Raw genomic sequence first — 17,860 nt, 5'->3', positions numbered from 1 at the left:
TCCCCCCCTTCCAATTCATTAGTGCCATTTGGCTGAGCTAGAGCTTTCTTTCCTTGTCTTCATTTTCATGAGTTTTGTGAAGTGTAAAAAAAGCCAAAAGTGTTGATACTTGATTTTTCCTGTTCTTTCTTTCCTTTGGACTGCTGGTTTTTTTAGTATCTTTATGGCAAAGGGCTTAGCCAAGTAGGCATTTTTCCCGCTGAGGTATGCATGGAAAGAGACCAGAAAAAACACAAACAGCCACTTCTTTTATTGTAGGTTCAATTTTCAGGAAGCACCTTTTGTTCATAAAGATACTTAAATTCCCTTTCTCCTTCAGTCTTACTGTGTCCCTCCTCCAGTTCTGTGGGAATCAGTTTACGAGGATTTACCAGGTTAAGACCAAATTACGTTGGATACCAAGGTGATGACCACCATTTCTAATGGGTGGAATATCCAGCTCGTGTGTTTGCTCCTACTTTTCCTTTCTTTTCCTAGAAATTACTTTCACAAGAATTTTTTGTCTCTTGTGGAGTTTATCTTCACTAGTACCATAGACAAATACCAGGGGACATACTGTGAGGCCGGGAAGCTCATCCCACCACCTGTGGAACACCTAGTCTAATGTGGTGGCCTACATAGGAGCATATACCTGTATAGTATCTCCCATCAGGTTCTATATGCTGTCTTTGTGGCAGCAGCTTTATACTGGAAGTAGTGCAAAATCCCCTAGTTGATGACAATTCCTTCATTGAGCATACTTTTCCTCATCACTGCAAGACCCAACAGTGCTTTAAATGTGATCTAAATTGATTGTTATGGATGCTTCTCTCTCCAGTGGCACTGCTCATTAAGGCAGCTTCAGGGCAAGATCTTCCTCCAAATTAACCAACTCATATATCAATGTGCTGAGCTTTGAGCCAGAAGCAATCTATGCTGTGTGCTTTTTTGCAAAGAGCAAAAGTTGTAAAAGGATGAATTACGGAAAAGAAAGCAGACATTAGTACTAGACAGTGCTAAAAGGGGAACATCTTGTGGATGTACAAGAAAGTAAGGTAATGTCCCTTCTTAGTGTTCCATACTCGCGTTCCCAAGACTTCTCTTGTATTCCCAAATTCAGCTACTTTTACTTCCATTCTCAAAGCAGTATGCTTTTCCTTCATCCTACAGAATGTCTTCCAAATCCCTTCTTACTTAGGTAAGAGGAACTTGGTGTTTTCACCACTAGTTTTAAAATTATCTTTTTATCCCACATTTAAATCATTAGGAGGGCTTCATGAAGGTGGTTTAGTTACCTGCTATAATGTCTGTCTTAGATCCGTTCCTTCTCCACAAAGTTATTTTTAGGTCTGTATTCTATAAAGTATACAAGCACTCACCTAACATACAAATCAATGGATGTTAGACATCTTAGTGTCTCTTAAGGATTTATTCCCTCCATGATTTTTTTTAATTTATATCTTAATTTAGGTAAAGGAGCCAAAACTTCACCCTTTATAGAGAAAGTATTCTTTGTTAAAGAAATGGTCTGATGAACTGACTGACTTGCACCTTCAGAAATTTGATTGAACGATTGTAAACATTTTTGAGTCTCTTAAGTTGCAGAAGCCTGGATTAACTAGTTACCAGTGCAGAGTCAGTAGTTAAATTGGTAAGAAGTGTCTTCTACATGTGTTTTAAATATGTACATGAGACTCTCTTATTCTTGAGTTGTAGTGCTTTTCATGCAAGATCAACTACTTTTACAAACTTACTGGGTATTCTTCAGCACCAAATAATATTTTTCTAGTGTGCGTAGCTCTGGAAGTACCTTTTTACATTGTAGCAGAAGGGATTTGTTTTCATGAAATGCCAAAATAACATAAGATGTAAATCACTATTTGATTAAGAAGTAACTGGGAAATAGTGAGAAAGATTACTCGGGAACTTTTCCACTCTGTCCATTCCCATCTTAAAAATACTACAACACAAAATAAGAGGTTCAACTTCCACGGGTAACAGGTCAGTTTTCTACTATTGGCTAGATGCTGTGATCAGATGGTATCTGAATGTTTACTTAGAAGACCTACGGTCTCCCACAGCTTCCTTCTTTCTAAATTGGAGAGATATTGATTTAATGGGTGGACTGTTTGGTGGATGAGGAGTTGGTTGGATGGTCTCATCCAGAGGGTAGTGGCCAACAGCATAACGTCCAGATGGAGATCGGTGACAAGTGATTGGCCTCAGGGGTCTGTACTGGGACCAGTACTGTTTTCACATCTTCGTCAATGACATAGTGGGTTCAAGTGCACCCTCAGCAAGTTTGTGGACAACACCAAGCTGAGTGGTGTGGTTGACACACCTTAGGGACAAGATGCCATCAGAGGGACCTGAACAATCTTGAGAAGTGGGCCTATGTGAACCTCACGAGGTTCAACAAGACCAAGTGCAAGATCCTGCACCTGGGTTGGGGCAACACCAAGTATCAATACAGTCTGGGGGATGAAGGGATTGAGAGCAGCCCTGCCAAGAAGGTCTTGTGGGTACTGGCGGATGAAAAGCTGGACATGAGCCAACAATGTGCACTCACAGCCCAGATGGCCAACCATATCCCGGGCTGCATCAAAAGAAGCGTAGCCAACAGGTCAAGGGAGGTGATTCTGCCCCTCTACTCCACTTTGGTGAGACCCCACCTGGAGTACTGCATCCAACTCCGGAGCCCCGAACATAAGAAGCACGTGGACTGTTGCAGTGAGTTCAGAGAGCCACAAAGATGATGGGGCTGGAGCATGAAGATGAGCTGGAGATGAAAGGGCTGGAGCACCTCTCCTATGAGGACAGGCTGAGAGAGTTAGGGTTGTTCAGCCTGGAGAAGAGAAGGATCCAAGGAGGCCTTATTACGGCCTTCCAGTACTTAAAGAGGGCAGACTTTTTAGCAGAGTCTGTAGCGATAGGACAGGGGCTAATGGTTTTAAGCTGGAAAAGGTAGATTTAGACTAGATATAAGGAATAAATATTTCACAATGAGGATGATGAAACGCTGGCACAGGTTGCCCAGAGAGGCGGTAGATGTCCCATCCTTGGAAACATTCAGGGTCAGGTTGGATGGAGCTCTGAGCAACCTGATCTAGATGAAGATGTCTCAGCTCATTGCAGGGGGGTTGGACTAGATGATCTTCAGAAGTCCCTTTCAGCCCAAACTATTCTATGATTCTAAGTATATTAGTGTTAGTTTTTATGGCTGTTTTTTCAGCTAGAATATATTTGTTGCAGATTTTTATGACTGTGTTGACCTGATGTTGCATGCATTTAAATGCAACTATGATTGTAGGCTTTACCTCTTGATGTTTTCCTATCAAACAGTCTTAGGATGGGAATTTTCTACTTAACTTCTGAATTTGCACTTTCAGCTGTTTGCTTAAAATTAGGATAAAATTTGACATTTACATTACAGTGAAATAATGTAAAATACTGTTCTTCAAAGATCTTTATTGTATTTTAGCATATGCTTTAAAAGTAGGACATGCTAATGTAGTCTTAAAATCTGTCACCCCTTGTATTTTTCCAGTGCTGATTTGAAACTGTTTTTACACTGTTACGATTGAAAGCTCAGGAAGAGCATTCCTACCATATCTTGCTTTTTCAGTGGGTGTAAAAATGTGTAATTAGATTATTTTTTTTCCCCAAAACTGTCCAAAAAGACTTTATTCTGTTCTTCTGTAGCCAACACATTGAAATTGGGTTTATCACATATCTTTTTCAGTTAGGTAAGAATATATCTTGAGCAAGAAGGTGCAAATTTTGCATGGTCACTTTTCCAATAGCAAGTAAACTTTCATGTTGGAATACTACTGACTTGAGGGTGCCTTGATAGCATCAATAATAGAGCACTTCAGTGGGTTAACAAATTTGTGCCACAAAAAGTATGATTTCTATCATTAGAGCCATTGTAATTGAAATGCCACAGAGCCATTTGTACTTAAAATTGAAATGATGAAGGTAAAAGCATACTTTTTGTATATAAACCATTGTTCAAAAACAGTTTTTCTGATACCTTGTATATAATGCTTAAGCAGACACAACTGTATTAATACTTAATACAAAAATATTTTTACTGGGTTGAATACTATATAGACTAACAATAACATGAATAACAGCCCAAACTTGTGGAAATGGCTTTAGAGATATATACTGCAAATCCTGCTTCATATAATCATTGTTTTTCATTCAGTCCACTTGGAAATTTTTTTTAGACCAGCTTAGTGGTTGGTCAGAAATACATAAAGTAGTAAATTTTTTTTCCGTAAATGAGATTAATTGCCTGTAAATGTATACATTTCACATTCAAAAATAGTTAGTATTCTGCTTGTCCATATTGGTACATATAATGAGCATAGGCATTTAGTTACTATGATTTATCACTGGATAATTATGAAACCATGTTTTCTTGACTTCACATGTAGATTTTTAAATATTCTTTTGAATGGCAACAGGGTGATTCATAATAAAAAGCCTGCAGTATTTCTTCAAGTATAGAAATAGAGCAGAATTTAATACCTGAGTAGCTGGAAGCACTTTTCCCAAATGTATTTCCTACATTATTTGTATTTTCTCTACCAGCAATCAGATCTGTGCAGTGGAAACTTCATTATACATGAACTAAGAAATGTGCATACTTCATGTTCTTGTAAAACTAAAGGCAGTATTTTCAGTGCTTAGCGTTTAAGCAATCTTGAACACTTCATTCTGGAACACAAGCAAAGAACAGGGATGGTACCAAAGGTTTTTATTAAACAATAACATAGAAACTCGCTGATTTCAACTCACGTTGAGAAGGGTTTCTCAGATGTATTGCAAAGGAGATACAGCTGATAACAGTACCTAAGTATTTGCACAGCATTCCACTCCCTTGACCTCCCATCTAACATGAAGATATTTATTCACTCTGTGTACCCTTGTGGTTTAAACCTCAGGTCCTAATTTTTTATTGATCTTGTCACTTTAACAGTTTGTAGCTCTGAACTAAAAAATAAGGCTCCTACACAGCCTAGAGGAGCAATTAGGATAAAAAAAAAAAATATTAAAAAGAAACAAACAAAAACAAATCTCTAAAGACGTAGCTTATGAAACTAGTGAGAGTAAGGTGTGTCTCAGTACTCCAGCCTCTCCATTCTTGGTTCAGTCAGCAGATGCTGACTGCTTTCCTGGTACTGGTACCTAATTCCTTTTTTACAAGGAAGTCCCATTCCATCTTTTCATTCAGAACGTGGCCACAGAAGCAGTTTTCCCTGCCTGTCCCCCTTACCCTGTAGATTTTGCAGTTAGCATTCCTCTGTAGGTGTGGGAATAATCGATTTATTTCCCTCTTCCAATTTAGAAAAGCCAAGCTCTCACCTCCTGATATATGCTTTAACCACCAGACTGAAGGGGAGCAGAAAGGGGAGATAGACCGTTAGTCTCTTCAATTAAAGACAATGGTTCAGCTTCATACATAAGTAGTATATACTCACTGAAGAAAGAATGAGCATTTCTAAGGGTTTGACTGCTAATCTAGTAAGGGAAGCAATCTGGTTCCTTGCATCCCTTGCACCACTTATTCTGGTCAGTAGCCTGGGAAGGTAAGACACTTGAGCTAATTGACAATAATATTAAGAAGTAATTTGACTGATCAAAACTCAGTAACGTAGGTATGTGAATCTGTTATACTTCCTGCGTCCTCACACAAGAGACAGCTTTGATAATCTAGCAAAACTATAACAAAACCGAATCACTATATACTCAGAGTAAACATAAGACACTTTTTCGGTGAACTAATTTTTAGACCAATTCACATGGGGAGGGGCTGGATTTTTCAGCATTGGAAAAGTTTAAACAGTAGGGTGGTATTTCTCTGAAACACAAGCTCTAATTCACAGTAAATACCAAATTTAGAGGAAGAAATTGAAGGGTTTGTGTGAGGTTTTTTTTATATAGTCCCTTGCACATCTTTAATATGTTACCAAAACTGACAGATTTTGAAAGCTTTCTGAGCTATGGCTAGTCCTTCGTTATTTATTTAGTAACGTAAGATCCTATTTGAGAGAACTTGAAATGTAAGAAAGATGCACGGTAAGGCAACCTGACACATGCGCTAGTTCATTCACTACAGTTGGCGGCATTCAGCTGATGCTTGAGTCTCAGTTTAAAAACTGTTTAATACTCCTGTTTTCTGGTTGGGCTGAAATGGAGAGTCACTTGGATCACATTAAAGTACAGTAACCACATAACACAACAGACTCAGAACTGCTGAGAAGGAAGCAGATGGGCTGAAGTGACCAACCTTTAGCAGTCAAAGTAGTCTGCTATTTGGGTATGATCTCCAGAAAAACACGTTCTGTAGTTTTCTGGGGAACACAACTTGCTAGAACAGTTTTCATGGAAGCCGTATGGTGTTGTACACCTAGCTGATGGCCACGGATGTGACTTTCCATCCTTCTTTTCCCATCCCTTTGGGGTACTGTGTCAGTAGAGGCTAAGAGCACCTTCTTACATTAAAAAAAAAAAAAAAAAAGAAAGACTGTAATTCAGCCTGGCGCGAATCTGGCCACACTACGTCAAGGAAGCCAGTGCCTTCCCTTCACACCGCGTGTTTCTAAAGGAGTGAGTCATGCTCAAATGTTCACATTATTCATTTATTTGTATTGTTCAGCGCACAACAGTGGTTCAGACAGATGCTTTGCCCGTAGTGTGATGAGTAAAAACATTACCAGGGATCTGGACTTCATAATCTGCCCTTGCACATGCTTTTAATCATCTTCTTAATAATTAGTTCAGGCACAATTAAAAAAGAAAAAGGAGAATGGATGCTTTTCATTTAATTCCCATTTAACAGACTCGAATATAAAGGGATATTATTATGAATAAGTAAATATTTTTCACGCGTGTCCACTTTCTTTCTAGCTTAACTGAAAGAGCCCAACTACTGAAGAATGTTTTTAAGAAGAACCATGTGAACTTGTATCGCTCTGACTCTCTGCAGCAAAACTTGCTTCGTAAGTGTTCACAAAGAGAAATTAATATCCATTAATAATATAGAAGTAAAATTCTTCCTTTCACTGCATTTGTTTACAGTGAAGATGTAGTATCCTAAACCCTGTAGACCATGTTCTTTGCCTGTTGGTAGGTTTCTCTTCGTTCCTAAGATACTGCACAGAGTTCTTTCTGCTACTTTGTAATTGCAAAATTATTTAAGAAACAGCATGGGTTTTCTACCTACTAATTGTTGAAAAGAGGTTTATTCCCCTCTATTGACCTTTGTTAAGTTGTTTTTATTAAAGCTTCTACAAAAAAAAAAAAAAGAATCTGATCAAAACTTACTTGGTTTCTATTTTGTTTTATATCTGCAGATGGCTACGCCTTCTCTCAAGATGAAAATGGAATCGTTTCCCAGTCTGAAGTAATAAGAGCATACGATACCACAAAACAAAGGCCCGAGGAATGGTGAAGGAACACAGCTCGAGATTTAGGCCTTATCAGTTACTTTTGTGAGTCGGACTACTGGATCTTTGCTGGGAGCTGCAACCATGGCCCAGTTATCAGAGATTTAAAGATCTGTGATGGTCTTGTTCCATAAAGTTTGGATTTGTGTATTCAGTAGACATAAGCACTGTGCAATTATACTGTAACACACCATCTCTAAATTTTTTAACGAGTATTTGCTTAGCCTTTGTAAACAGATTGGAATTTACCTTGTATCTTGCCAGCTTGCTTATTTTACAATGAAGTTGAATCAATACTGGTCATATACTCAGAAGGCAATGGTCAGATCGCTAAACATACTTTACATTGACAGACCATTAGCATCTGTGAAGGTTTTTAAGTGTTAATATCTTTAAACACAGTTGATAACAAGCCTTTGATTTCAACAAGTGCTGAAAAAATAGTATCTCAACGGTGTTAATTCACCTTCTTTGAGAAAGATTTTGAGTCAAGATGTTTATAGATGTTTGTGTCAAACTAACCTAAAAACGTTTGCCAAAGAAGTTCCATAAATGTTTCCTGTTGTTAGAAATAATTTGAAAGGAAATTAACTCCAGTCCTGATCTCAGAACTGCATGCTTGAGTCTCTGCGCTTGAGGAGAAACATTTACAGTACAGTGAGCCTAATTCGAGTGGCCTTTACGGCATTTGCTTTCAAAACTGCAAGACTTTGCACCTTTGGCCTTATACGAGCTTTTCCCTTATTTTCATTTCGTATTGCGTATGTCAAAAATGCTGCCACCTTGTAAAATTGAGTACACATACTTTTTTGTTCAATTTTTAAAAATTGCTCTGCCTTATTCCCCTTTAGCAAACTTTAATTATTTTTGTGATGCTCAATTGTATCTGCTTATAGTGTAGGTTCAAAAGAAAGCTTTTTTTTTAATTTATTTTTTAAAATTATTTACGTTTTTAACATTTTTATACTAAAATTATTTGAAGTGCATACATTGAAATAGAGAGCAAAGCATGCCCTTCGCTAGTCTGTGGTATGTACTGTTTCATTTGCACTAAAGCCGCTTCCTCTAAAGGTGTGAAATACATTGCAGCAGCCTCTTTACAACTTACTTGGCCATGCAGAATACCTATATCCTCTCACCTTTAATGAAAAATAGAGGGGAAGTGACTGCAGAAAGAGAGACACACCTGGCGTAAGGAGAGAGGGGGAAAAAAAAAAGGGAGGTGTTAAATGAGAGTATTGTGGTAACTTTTTTAAGTAGTTATACTTGGTATTTCTCAGCTTACCACCCAATAACCATCAGGTTTCAAAATAAGGAAATCGACTTTAACTTCAGAATTTAGTTAAATCTTGTAGCTTTTTGGTCCATGTTTAAATCTAAGTTTAAAAGCCACCATAACTACATTTACAATATATTTTTCTATTGTAGCAGTTTTTAATTAAATTTGTGTGCATTACATAGAAATGATCTTTTTTTTTCTTTGAATGGAGATCAACTAGATGGAAAAGCGGAACAATGACATCCCCAATGATCTGTTAAATTAAGAATTTCCTCTTTGCTCTCCAAATCATCCACTTTCAACTTAAAAGTAACGAGTCATCCAATCCCATCTTTTCTCTGCCCTCCTGCATTAGTCGTATACTTACTAGAGGTTGACTTTTCCTCCTGGCCTCTCATCTAGCTAAACACTTAACGTGTAACTTTATTGCACTATCCAAGTTTCTTATGCTCCATTCCAAGAGAAACTTACAAATACACGTGGAAAAGCCCAACAAAAGGCACTATATGAAAGTACATATTTAGGAAGGCGCATCAATGGGAAGGCAGTCGGCATTTCATATGCATGTTATGCAATGTCTTCCTCTCGCTTTCCCGGAGTGATCTTTAAACAGAAAACAGAAGACACGGGGACAAAGGGAACGTATCCCACTAGAAACAGTGCTGCCAGTCAGTCATGCAGACAAGAACTGCCTTCAGAAAAGCCATTTCAGGCATAGATAAATAGATGGATCAATATGGGAGGGCCAAATCACTTGACCTAAGGCAAGAAAAAATTTGGGGGCATGCCCCGTTCCTAAAATGGGGATCCCTATTTTCTGTCATCCGAGGGACAATGACCAACTTCAAAACATTTCTGAAATTAACCATGACACTGTTGCTCCTTTATAATCTTTCAGTGTACTTAACTCTTATAAAACGACTCAATCTATACATACTCTCTTTATGGGTAAATTTTTTATTATTATTGGGGTTTTTCTGTTCTCAGTGGTTTAATTGCTGATTTTGCAGAAAAGGACATGAGGACTAGAATACATCGTAAAATATTTACAATGAGAAACCTACATGATCTCTTATTCTTCCTGTGAAATAAAGTTCCGTCTCACCGTTGTAGTACCGTATGTGGAAAATGTCCCACAGTATATCCCCAGTTTAACAATCTCAAAAAGGAGGAAAGCAACTGAAACAGCTCTAAGATCCTAAATTTAGACTGTAATTTAAGTTTTTCAAGATAGTCCTATCACAGTGTTTCATCCTTACGTCTTTACAGTATTTGAAGGAGTATTTCACGAAGTGCATTTTTTGTTTTTATTACTTCTGACAGGTTTTTCTCCTGTCTCTGTTTTTTTCTGGTAATTAGCGGTTGGAAGATACCACTTCTTGGAAATAGTAAAAAAGACAATGTGGCGATTCTAAGTCTTTTTCTTTTTTTTTTTTTTTGATTGCTCATACAGTTCCATTTAAAAATGTAAGATCATCTTAGTTATGTGTGCCCACTTTTAAATCGGGTCAAGTATAAGATAAGCACTTTATTTTCATGTTGAGTACATAGTGATATAATCTATTACCATCCTGTTAGTACATCGTATCTTTGTTGAAATAAGGGGATTGCGCTGATACTTATTTGAAGGAAAAAACAGTTTAGGCAAAAATGCTCATAACAATGCCTCTGTTTCTATTGATTGAAAATTTGAAAATTCAAATTTGTATCAAATACAGAATTCACAGGGACTTCTCCATCTGTTTCATGTGCACCGCATAACAATTACAAGTTAGTATTAAAAATTTCCATCAAAAAGTTGAACGAGTGCCACTTAGCAATCGGGTATCTTATATAAATACTGTTGCTCGATTATTTTTAAATATATATACATATATATAAAAAATATTCAAAAGAGTAAGTAACAGGAAACAAATTTTAACAAACCTATTGATAATTTGTATTTGGAATTTTTTCTTGCCATTTCCTAATTTTACACTTATTTTTGCAAAGCAGTTTCAACAGATTTATACTTAGTCATCATTCTATTTGTATAAAATGATAAATAAAATATTTTGAAACACTAAGAGCTAGCTGAAGATTCCTATATGTCCACATGCATCCATAAAATTCACTGTGTTACAAAGATGCGCGTTACGTGTCTTAAGGCTTCTTTCATTACATTTAAAACCATCTTGAACGATGAGTAATTTGGAATATGTGTTCAATTTAAGGAGAAGTTTTTTTTCCCTTTTTTCGTATGTATTGTGTAAAAGCACTTGTAGTTCTGATGAATTTATCATTCTGTCTGCATGAGGCAATATTTCTAAGTGTTCTGAGGCAATGCATGGTGGTTGCTGTTCCCTGTTTTTTAAAGCCTTCGTTAAAAGTCTGCTCATAATATATCGAGAAGCTAGCGCTGTGTAAGCAAATGAGTTTGTCACTTCAGCTTTCTTGGTACTGGTAACAAAACTCAACAAATTAGTTTCTCCTTCTGCCCCCCCACCCCCCCCCCCGCCTCGGCCCTCGCTCTCCCGGTTCCCTCGCTGTTAACCAATAGATCTTTATTAAACAAAGGAATATTTTAGCATTCCAAACCTGGTTCCTGCTTATGCAAACCGGTACTCACATATAGGCTTCAACTGGGCTGCTTGTGAGGGTAAGGACGACTCCTCTGAGCAATGATGTGCAAAGCTGGGCGCGTCGGAGGGTCGGTACTTCAACTTAAAACGAAAGCGTTTCTGCGGAGAGAGTGATTTGTAATTGCAAAGCTGTGACCAGAACAAGTTTGGGGTTTTTTTCGAAAAATCATATTTTATGGTGTTTCTTTATTGTAGAATAGAAGCCATAAATGCATTAATGTTGGTTTTCTACTTCGACGTAATTTTTCATTAAGATTTTTCAGTGTTTGACATGTGTGAACCGCTGCAGCAAGCGGTCAGTCTGTAACAGCAAAATTTGCATTCAAGGTGAAGTGAGTTTTTACAGCTCCACTAAGCCATTACTGCTGAAACTGTCGTGGAAATTATGAAGCTGCATGAATGAAGACTTTTTTGACTCGGTGTTTATGGTAGATTCTCAGGTTTAGTTTTAACTGGATGTTAAATGCACTGTGTTTTATAAATAGTTCTTTTAGTAACACATTCAGTTCTATGCAGTGTTACATGTCATTTGGCATTTGGTGAATGTGCATGTTTTGAACTGCGAATTTTAAATGTTTTGTCTTTTAATTGTTAAAAATGAATAAACTTTGCCATTAAATGAAGAAGCTTTGTTGAGTTGATTGCTTGCAAATGCTAGGGAGTACTTTCAAAGGAAAACCTATATCCCGTCGCTCTTGAATTCTTTAAAATGGGACGTATCAGAAATAGCATTTCACAAATACCAAAGAATTCTTATGTTATTAAGATAAATTGAAAAAGTAGAAAATGGGGCTAAGGTGGTTTTTTTTTTAAAAAAAAAAAAACACCACCTATTTTGAGATGTCTTTTTCAGTTTTCATGTGAAGTCCAAAAAAAAAATTAAAAAAAAAAAATAAAAGGGAGCACAGGAGTCTGCAATTTAGTGATTTGCTGCAGAGCGCTACCATACCATGCTGCTGATGCCGTATTTTGAAAGAGAAGGATGCAGTGCAAGAATGGTAGAGTGGGAATAAGGAACGTAGTCTCCTTTTTCAGACAACAGTGATAAATACCATATCCTTTGGCTATGATAGTAGCAGGTATTTCTTTCCCCTAACAGTGCCCACCCCCTGAACAGAAATCAGTATATCCAAACCTAAACTGCGTTTTGGTTGTAGATAGGTGACGGATTCCTTCTACACGCACTAGACAATGAATTTATTTTGTAGATTTTGGGTCCTGTCAAGGCAGGCTTGATAATAGATGCGTCTTTCACGCTGTTAGTTTCATGATACTCTAATGGTAGAGTTGGTTTAAGGAGATTCCACCTCATGGTATGTCACCGCCTCTGTTACACTGGCAGCGATGAGGCTGTTGAAATTACTCCGGTTGTAATCCAGTTTATAATGATCCAGGCTGCCTTTCAAATCCTTTCCCTCCTGTCTTGTGGCAAGTGCTATTTTTAAGCTAAATCATTTCACTCACCTGGTTTACACCCCATCCCCCTGAATTTGCACAAGCCATCGGTGGAGAGAATAAAAACAACAAAAAGGCGTTTCTTCTGCCTTTGCCAATGAAGATAGCGTATCATGGAATTACAGCCGCAATGTAATTGCGAAGGAAAAACTGTTCATGTGAGTATTGTGGAGCAGCGGCCCCCTCAAAAGCAGAAGCTCTGCTCAGAGCATCAAGTCCACAGCGCACGTCGCAATATGCAGAAAAACAGCGCCGAAAATTGACTCCATCTCCTTAATGTTACTGACAAGCTGTAACTGAACAGTAGGGACAAACTAATTTCAAAATTGTCACCTTTTTTTTTTTTTATTCCAGTGAGATTAGTATTACAAATAATCCATGAGTTTACATAGCCATATACCGTACTGCTTACCTAGTTTCAAACAAAATCCTTCAGACATTCCTGCAAGTGCATGTAATGTTTTTTCTTAGCGCTGAAGAGTTTTTATGCATTATGGGGATACAGGCTTAAGAAACCCAAAATGCAGAAACACGAAACAAATGGCTGATCTAATTCATGTCACTATTGTTCTTTGCCCGCAGAAGGCTTGGGTTCATCAGCTAATGGCAATCAAAGCAGTTTGTGCGTAATGCGTGTGAATGACAACAAGCAATTGACTGTGATTTTTGCTTCATTTTGACTTATTTTAGAGCGGTGTCACTCTACTAAAATGAGGATGAGCTAATTCCAGTATTACAAAAGAAATAGTCAAACCTACTGCAGTGAAACAAGTGCTGTGTTCCTTCTGCCAGCAAGCAATTTTGTTTGGTTCAAGTGTGTATCTCGCCCTTCAAACCGCTTCATTAGTCATTAAAATGGTGTATCAGAATGCCGTTGGTGTCCTGTCTGCAAGTTTTAGGAAAATGGCTATTTTCTTTAAATCATGGAAGCATCTAGCGCTTCGTTCTCCCTAGGAAGGAAGTTCAGGGTTCTCACCTGAACCCATCTGGGTTGGAAACTGTCGGCACGGGCAACAAGCACCTGGGTCCATGGGCTTGTCTTCTGGCCACCTCCCTTCAGCTCCATAGGTCACTGCCACTGTGGCCACGTGAACAACAATGTATAGATTCTTCTTAACTTACAGATTTTTTCTTTGTCTACCTGTTTGCAGATGGTGCAAAACCCGCCTGCAGGATTTGTTGCCCTCCGGCCACCCATCGGGGAAGCGCTTAGTGCTCTATAAACTTCCAGCCTCCTCGAAGCCCCATTCAATGAAATTATTCCTGCGTGTCAAGTTCTTCCAAGTTATTTTATGAGGTCAAAGCCATTAGGCAGCATGAGGGGAGGGAAGGCAGTAGCTCGGAGGGGATCTTCCCCGCCAGGCTGAGCGTGGCACCACGTGGGAAGCTGCGCAGCCTTTACTGAGCCTGAATAATCATTAAAACCCGTGAGCCTGTAACGCAAGCGCAGCAAAAATCCATCCCTGCGTTCAAACGTTAATAAATGTGCCTGTAGAGCCCGCTGGGACCATGATGGTGAAGCAGCCTGGCCCGGTCAGCGTACACCACCAAATGCTCACAGGCAGTAACAGCCGAGTCCAACTCACGGCTTCCCGGCGCGCAGCACATCCTTCGGAAAAAAACACCGGATTTCAGCTACCCACCACCTGTGTCGGCTAATCACTCTTTAAAGGAATGTAGAATTGCACCTTGTTATCTAGAATTGATTGAGTTTCTGCTTCCAGAGGGATCAGTGTTGTCTTGGTTTACTAGATTTTAAAAAAAAAAAAAAAAATCCTACAAACTGAGGACCCCTATTTGTGAAAAACAATTTCATTGGTTTACTGTCTGTTTCTTCTGTATGCAGGAATGATGAGCAGATCTCGCAGGATGCTCCCAAACACCAGAGCTGAGAGCTGTTGCAATATTAAATGATTTTTCCGAAAAGTTACCTGACGAACAGTCCCGCATTTCTTACCCATTCCAAACGGGCAGTGAAACACAGTCCCGCAGAACAGCATCAACGGTGGGCGAAAATTTACCCGCCCCCTTCCTTGAAGATTGTTTCTTAAAAATTGCAAACCAAAACACTGACCGTTCAAGTCATTTCCCAAATACTCCAAATTTACTTTTTAGATTTTTATAAAACATTACTGTGTATCATCATTTTAGTTTGTAATTAACAATCACAACATTCAAGCCAAAACCTGTTACTTAACACATCATTGTATACAACTGAAGTGGTCTTTCTGCGTACAAACCACATTTCTGGCAGTAATATCTACTGGATTGTAATGTTAATTATGCAATAAAAAAGATATTAAAAGGGTTATTTCAAAATATTTTTTTCATAAATGCCAAGATACTGATTGTTAGATATTTGCTAAGAAAAAAAAATGTTTTCAACTCAAGGCAGAACCAATGCTGGTTTCTAAAATCCCGAGAAGTACACTGTAATTCAGAATCGAAGGGCTGTAATTTTAATACGCCCCCATATGCCAGTGCTCGTTAAAGAGGGCAGCTACAACGTACTTCCACACGTCCTATAGACAGGGAGTTTGGAGCTGACAAAATAGGACAGTTCAGCTTCTGATACTGTAGATTCTGACACACAGAATGACTTTGTTCACAAAAATAAGTCTGCAGAGAAGCCCTGTAACGACTGCGTTTTTTTCTAGTGTATTTTCCGCTTGCTTGCTTCATGTGTTTGGGTCAGACGCGGGGTTTTTTTCTTCTTCCCGTTGGTTTGTTGGTTTATTTGGATGAAGGAATGTAGAAGGGCAAACAAAATTTATTCCTAGGGCAGGATGTTTTAAATAAAAATGCCCAACTAATCGCTGTAGTTTTTACCAAGTTTTTACCACAGTTGCATATAAAAGACATTGATTGATCTATTAGTTCGCCATATATTCAGAATTTTATATTCTATTAAATCTGCACAACAGGTGCACAGTTAAAGATGTAAATCATTTACAAAAGCAAAATTAACTATTTTAACAGGAAAAAATACAGTATAGTTACACCATCAAAATGAAAACTTGCTCATCCAACACTATCTGTACAGAGACATACAGATGACACAGTATTTCAACCACACAGTTTATTGATAAAAGTTCTTTTTTTTTTGGTGTGACTACTAAATAATTAGTGTTGTCAATGCTGTAAATACATTTTAAATTACAAGCTTGTCTTTACATTTTATACATGGCTAATTTTACAAATAGAACTTTATGATCAGTTTGTCCAACTCACACACGTTGCTGAGCAAAAAGCCAACAATAAATACTTCCTTCTGAAATACGCTTTAATATAATGCTGTTTTTAGAACTGGATGCGGAGAAGTTATTAGCAATACTGCTGAATACATTCTGCTTTTCTCATAGATAATTATCTGGCTGCTTGGGATTGGCACGTTTTCAACTAGCATAATTAGTACTAGTTTTACCTATCGTAGTTAAAGTTTACTAATACAAATATGCAGTGTAAGTTCAGGTATATTATGTGTATTTTAAAAACCCCACGCGTTTTGATATCTATAGTAAAATACTGCCTCTTATTTTCATTGCTCGTGGAAGTGGGAAGCAGTCAGCTGTTTTCAGGATCCGCAGACTTTTCTCTTTAGTTTAGTTCCTCTCTTACTTCTCAGGCGTATTGCTGCTTTATAGAACTAGTCTGAGAGTGGAACGCAGCCACTCTTTGTTAACTAAATTAATAGCGTTTAGGGTTAAAATGTCGTTTATAATGCCGTGAAATGAGTAACTTTATCCCAAAACAGTTTTTCTACTTGTCTCCGAACGCATTCTGCGCGAATTACACTGAACGATCAGAGCAGGCGCTTTTTAGAGCAACTGAAGTTTGGAACATTTCACCATTCATTTGTAAGCGTGACTCAAGTTTGGGAAATGAGATGCCAAATGAGACCTTGCACTTTTCAAGGGCAACTCACCCACGGGAACGGTTCTGACTTCTGCAACCCCAGAGCGTGTCAGCATGACACCCAGCAGCAGCAGTCCCCGCGCTTCCAAAGGCGCCGGTATTTCTCAATAACTTCTTTCAGCTCTGACTAAAATCAGAGCAGCTTTTCCCAGCCAGGGCAGGCTCCGGCTGGAGAGGGTACCCAAAGTACGGCGGTGACACCAGAAATCCCGACGGCTGGGTCAGGTGGACCGCATGGGCTGCCTGGAAGCAGCCAGATGTGTACGGTGGAGGTGGCGATGCCACAAGGCAGCCGGGCTCTGCCCGGGGAAAGGAGAAGCGGCGAACCGAGCCACCGGTCGAACTGGAACTTGTCGCAGTACTGGACTGCCTCGATGGCGTCCTGAAGCTTGTCGAGGCCAGGATCATGGGCAGAGTCTCGGTCTGATAGCTCCGCAGAGAAAACCGTATCGGCTGCGACGGTTGTTTGGGTCTTAAACACGTGCAACAATAAACCGCTACCAGAGAGCCCACGATAATGAAGGCAATAAATATCGATCCCACAATGAGGAATGGAACATAGATGGGTTCTGGGGGAAGAAAGAGTAAGAAAAGCCGTGCACATTAGCCAACTGAAGTAACAGGTCTGCCGCGCAGAAACAAACGCCATGGAGTTTATCAAGCCCCACATCGTTTTAGTCCCACGAACACACTGAGCTGCTCAGAAGACAGAGCTTCCGATCATTATCCTCAACAAAATTGGAGTTTAAACCCTGCACATACCAGCCAAAAGTTCTTCCTGTTGACGGTTTTACCAGTTGCCCGTGGTAAAAGCTGTCTACCCCGTGCCCCGTTTGCTGGCTCTAGTTAAGTTTCGCTCAAGAATCGCCCTCCTCTCCCCCTCGCTCACTCCCTAAAACCGTCGGGGCTGTCCCGACGTAACAGCTCGAATCTGGTGGCGAAGCTCAAAACGCTGCAGACGCTGTTAAGCCGCTTTCAGTCCTAAACCGGGAAAATAAGCGCCGAAGGCGTTGAGTTGGGAGAGCAGCCCCCCCCTTCCTCCAGCTGTGAAAAACCCGACGGCCCCCACGCACGGTGGGGCTGTGTCGCGCAAGAGCACCGGAGCCCGGTCACCACCTCCGGAGGGAAGAAAAAAAAAAAAGAAAAAAAAAGAC

General features: G+C 39.1%; 2 protein-coding genes across 3 annotated transcripts in view; one reads left to right on the top strand and one right to left on the bottom strand.

The window, feature by feature from the left end:
* The window catches only part of ATP8A1 (ATPase, aminophospholipid transporter (APLT), class I, type 8A, member 1), a 110,177-nt gene extending 102,238 nt beyond the window's left edge, over positions 1–7,939 (top strand). For both annotated transcript variants that reach the window (XM_009884958.1, XM_009884959.1), the window contains exons 35-36: positions 6,898–6,989; positions 7,344–7,939. In XM_009884958.1, coding sequence (XP_009883260.1) covers positions 6,898–6,989; positions 7,344–7,441 — 190 coding nt within the window. In that variant the 3' untranslated portion in view covers positions 7,442–7,939. The remainder of the gene's footprint in view (positions 1–6,897; positions 6,990–7,343) is intronic.
* An 8,884-nt stretch (positions 7,940–16,823) lies between these two features.
* Positions 16,824–17,282, bottom strand: SHISA3 (shisa family member 3; the record flags this gene model as incomplete). The annotated part of the gene is made up of 1 exon (XM_009885009.1): positions 16,824–17,282. A coding segment is annotated over one exon (459 nt), but the record flags the coding sequence as incomplete, so codon positions are not given.
* Positions 17,283–17,860: the final 578 nt, after the last annotated feature.

This window comes from Charadrius vociferus, unplaced genomic scaffold (genome assembly GCF_000708025.1).
Source record: "Charadrius vociferus isolate BGI_N301 unplaced genomic scaffold, ASM70802v2 scaffold134, whole genome shotgun sequence".
Lineage (NCBI taxonomy): Eukaryota > Metazoa > Chordata > Aves > Charadriiformes > Charadriidae > Charadrius > Charadrius vociferus.
Note: the sequence above shows the minus strand (reverse complement) of the source record. Positions and strands in the feature narration are given on the sequence as shown.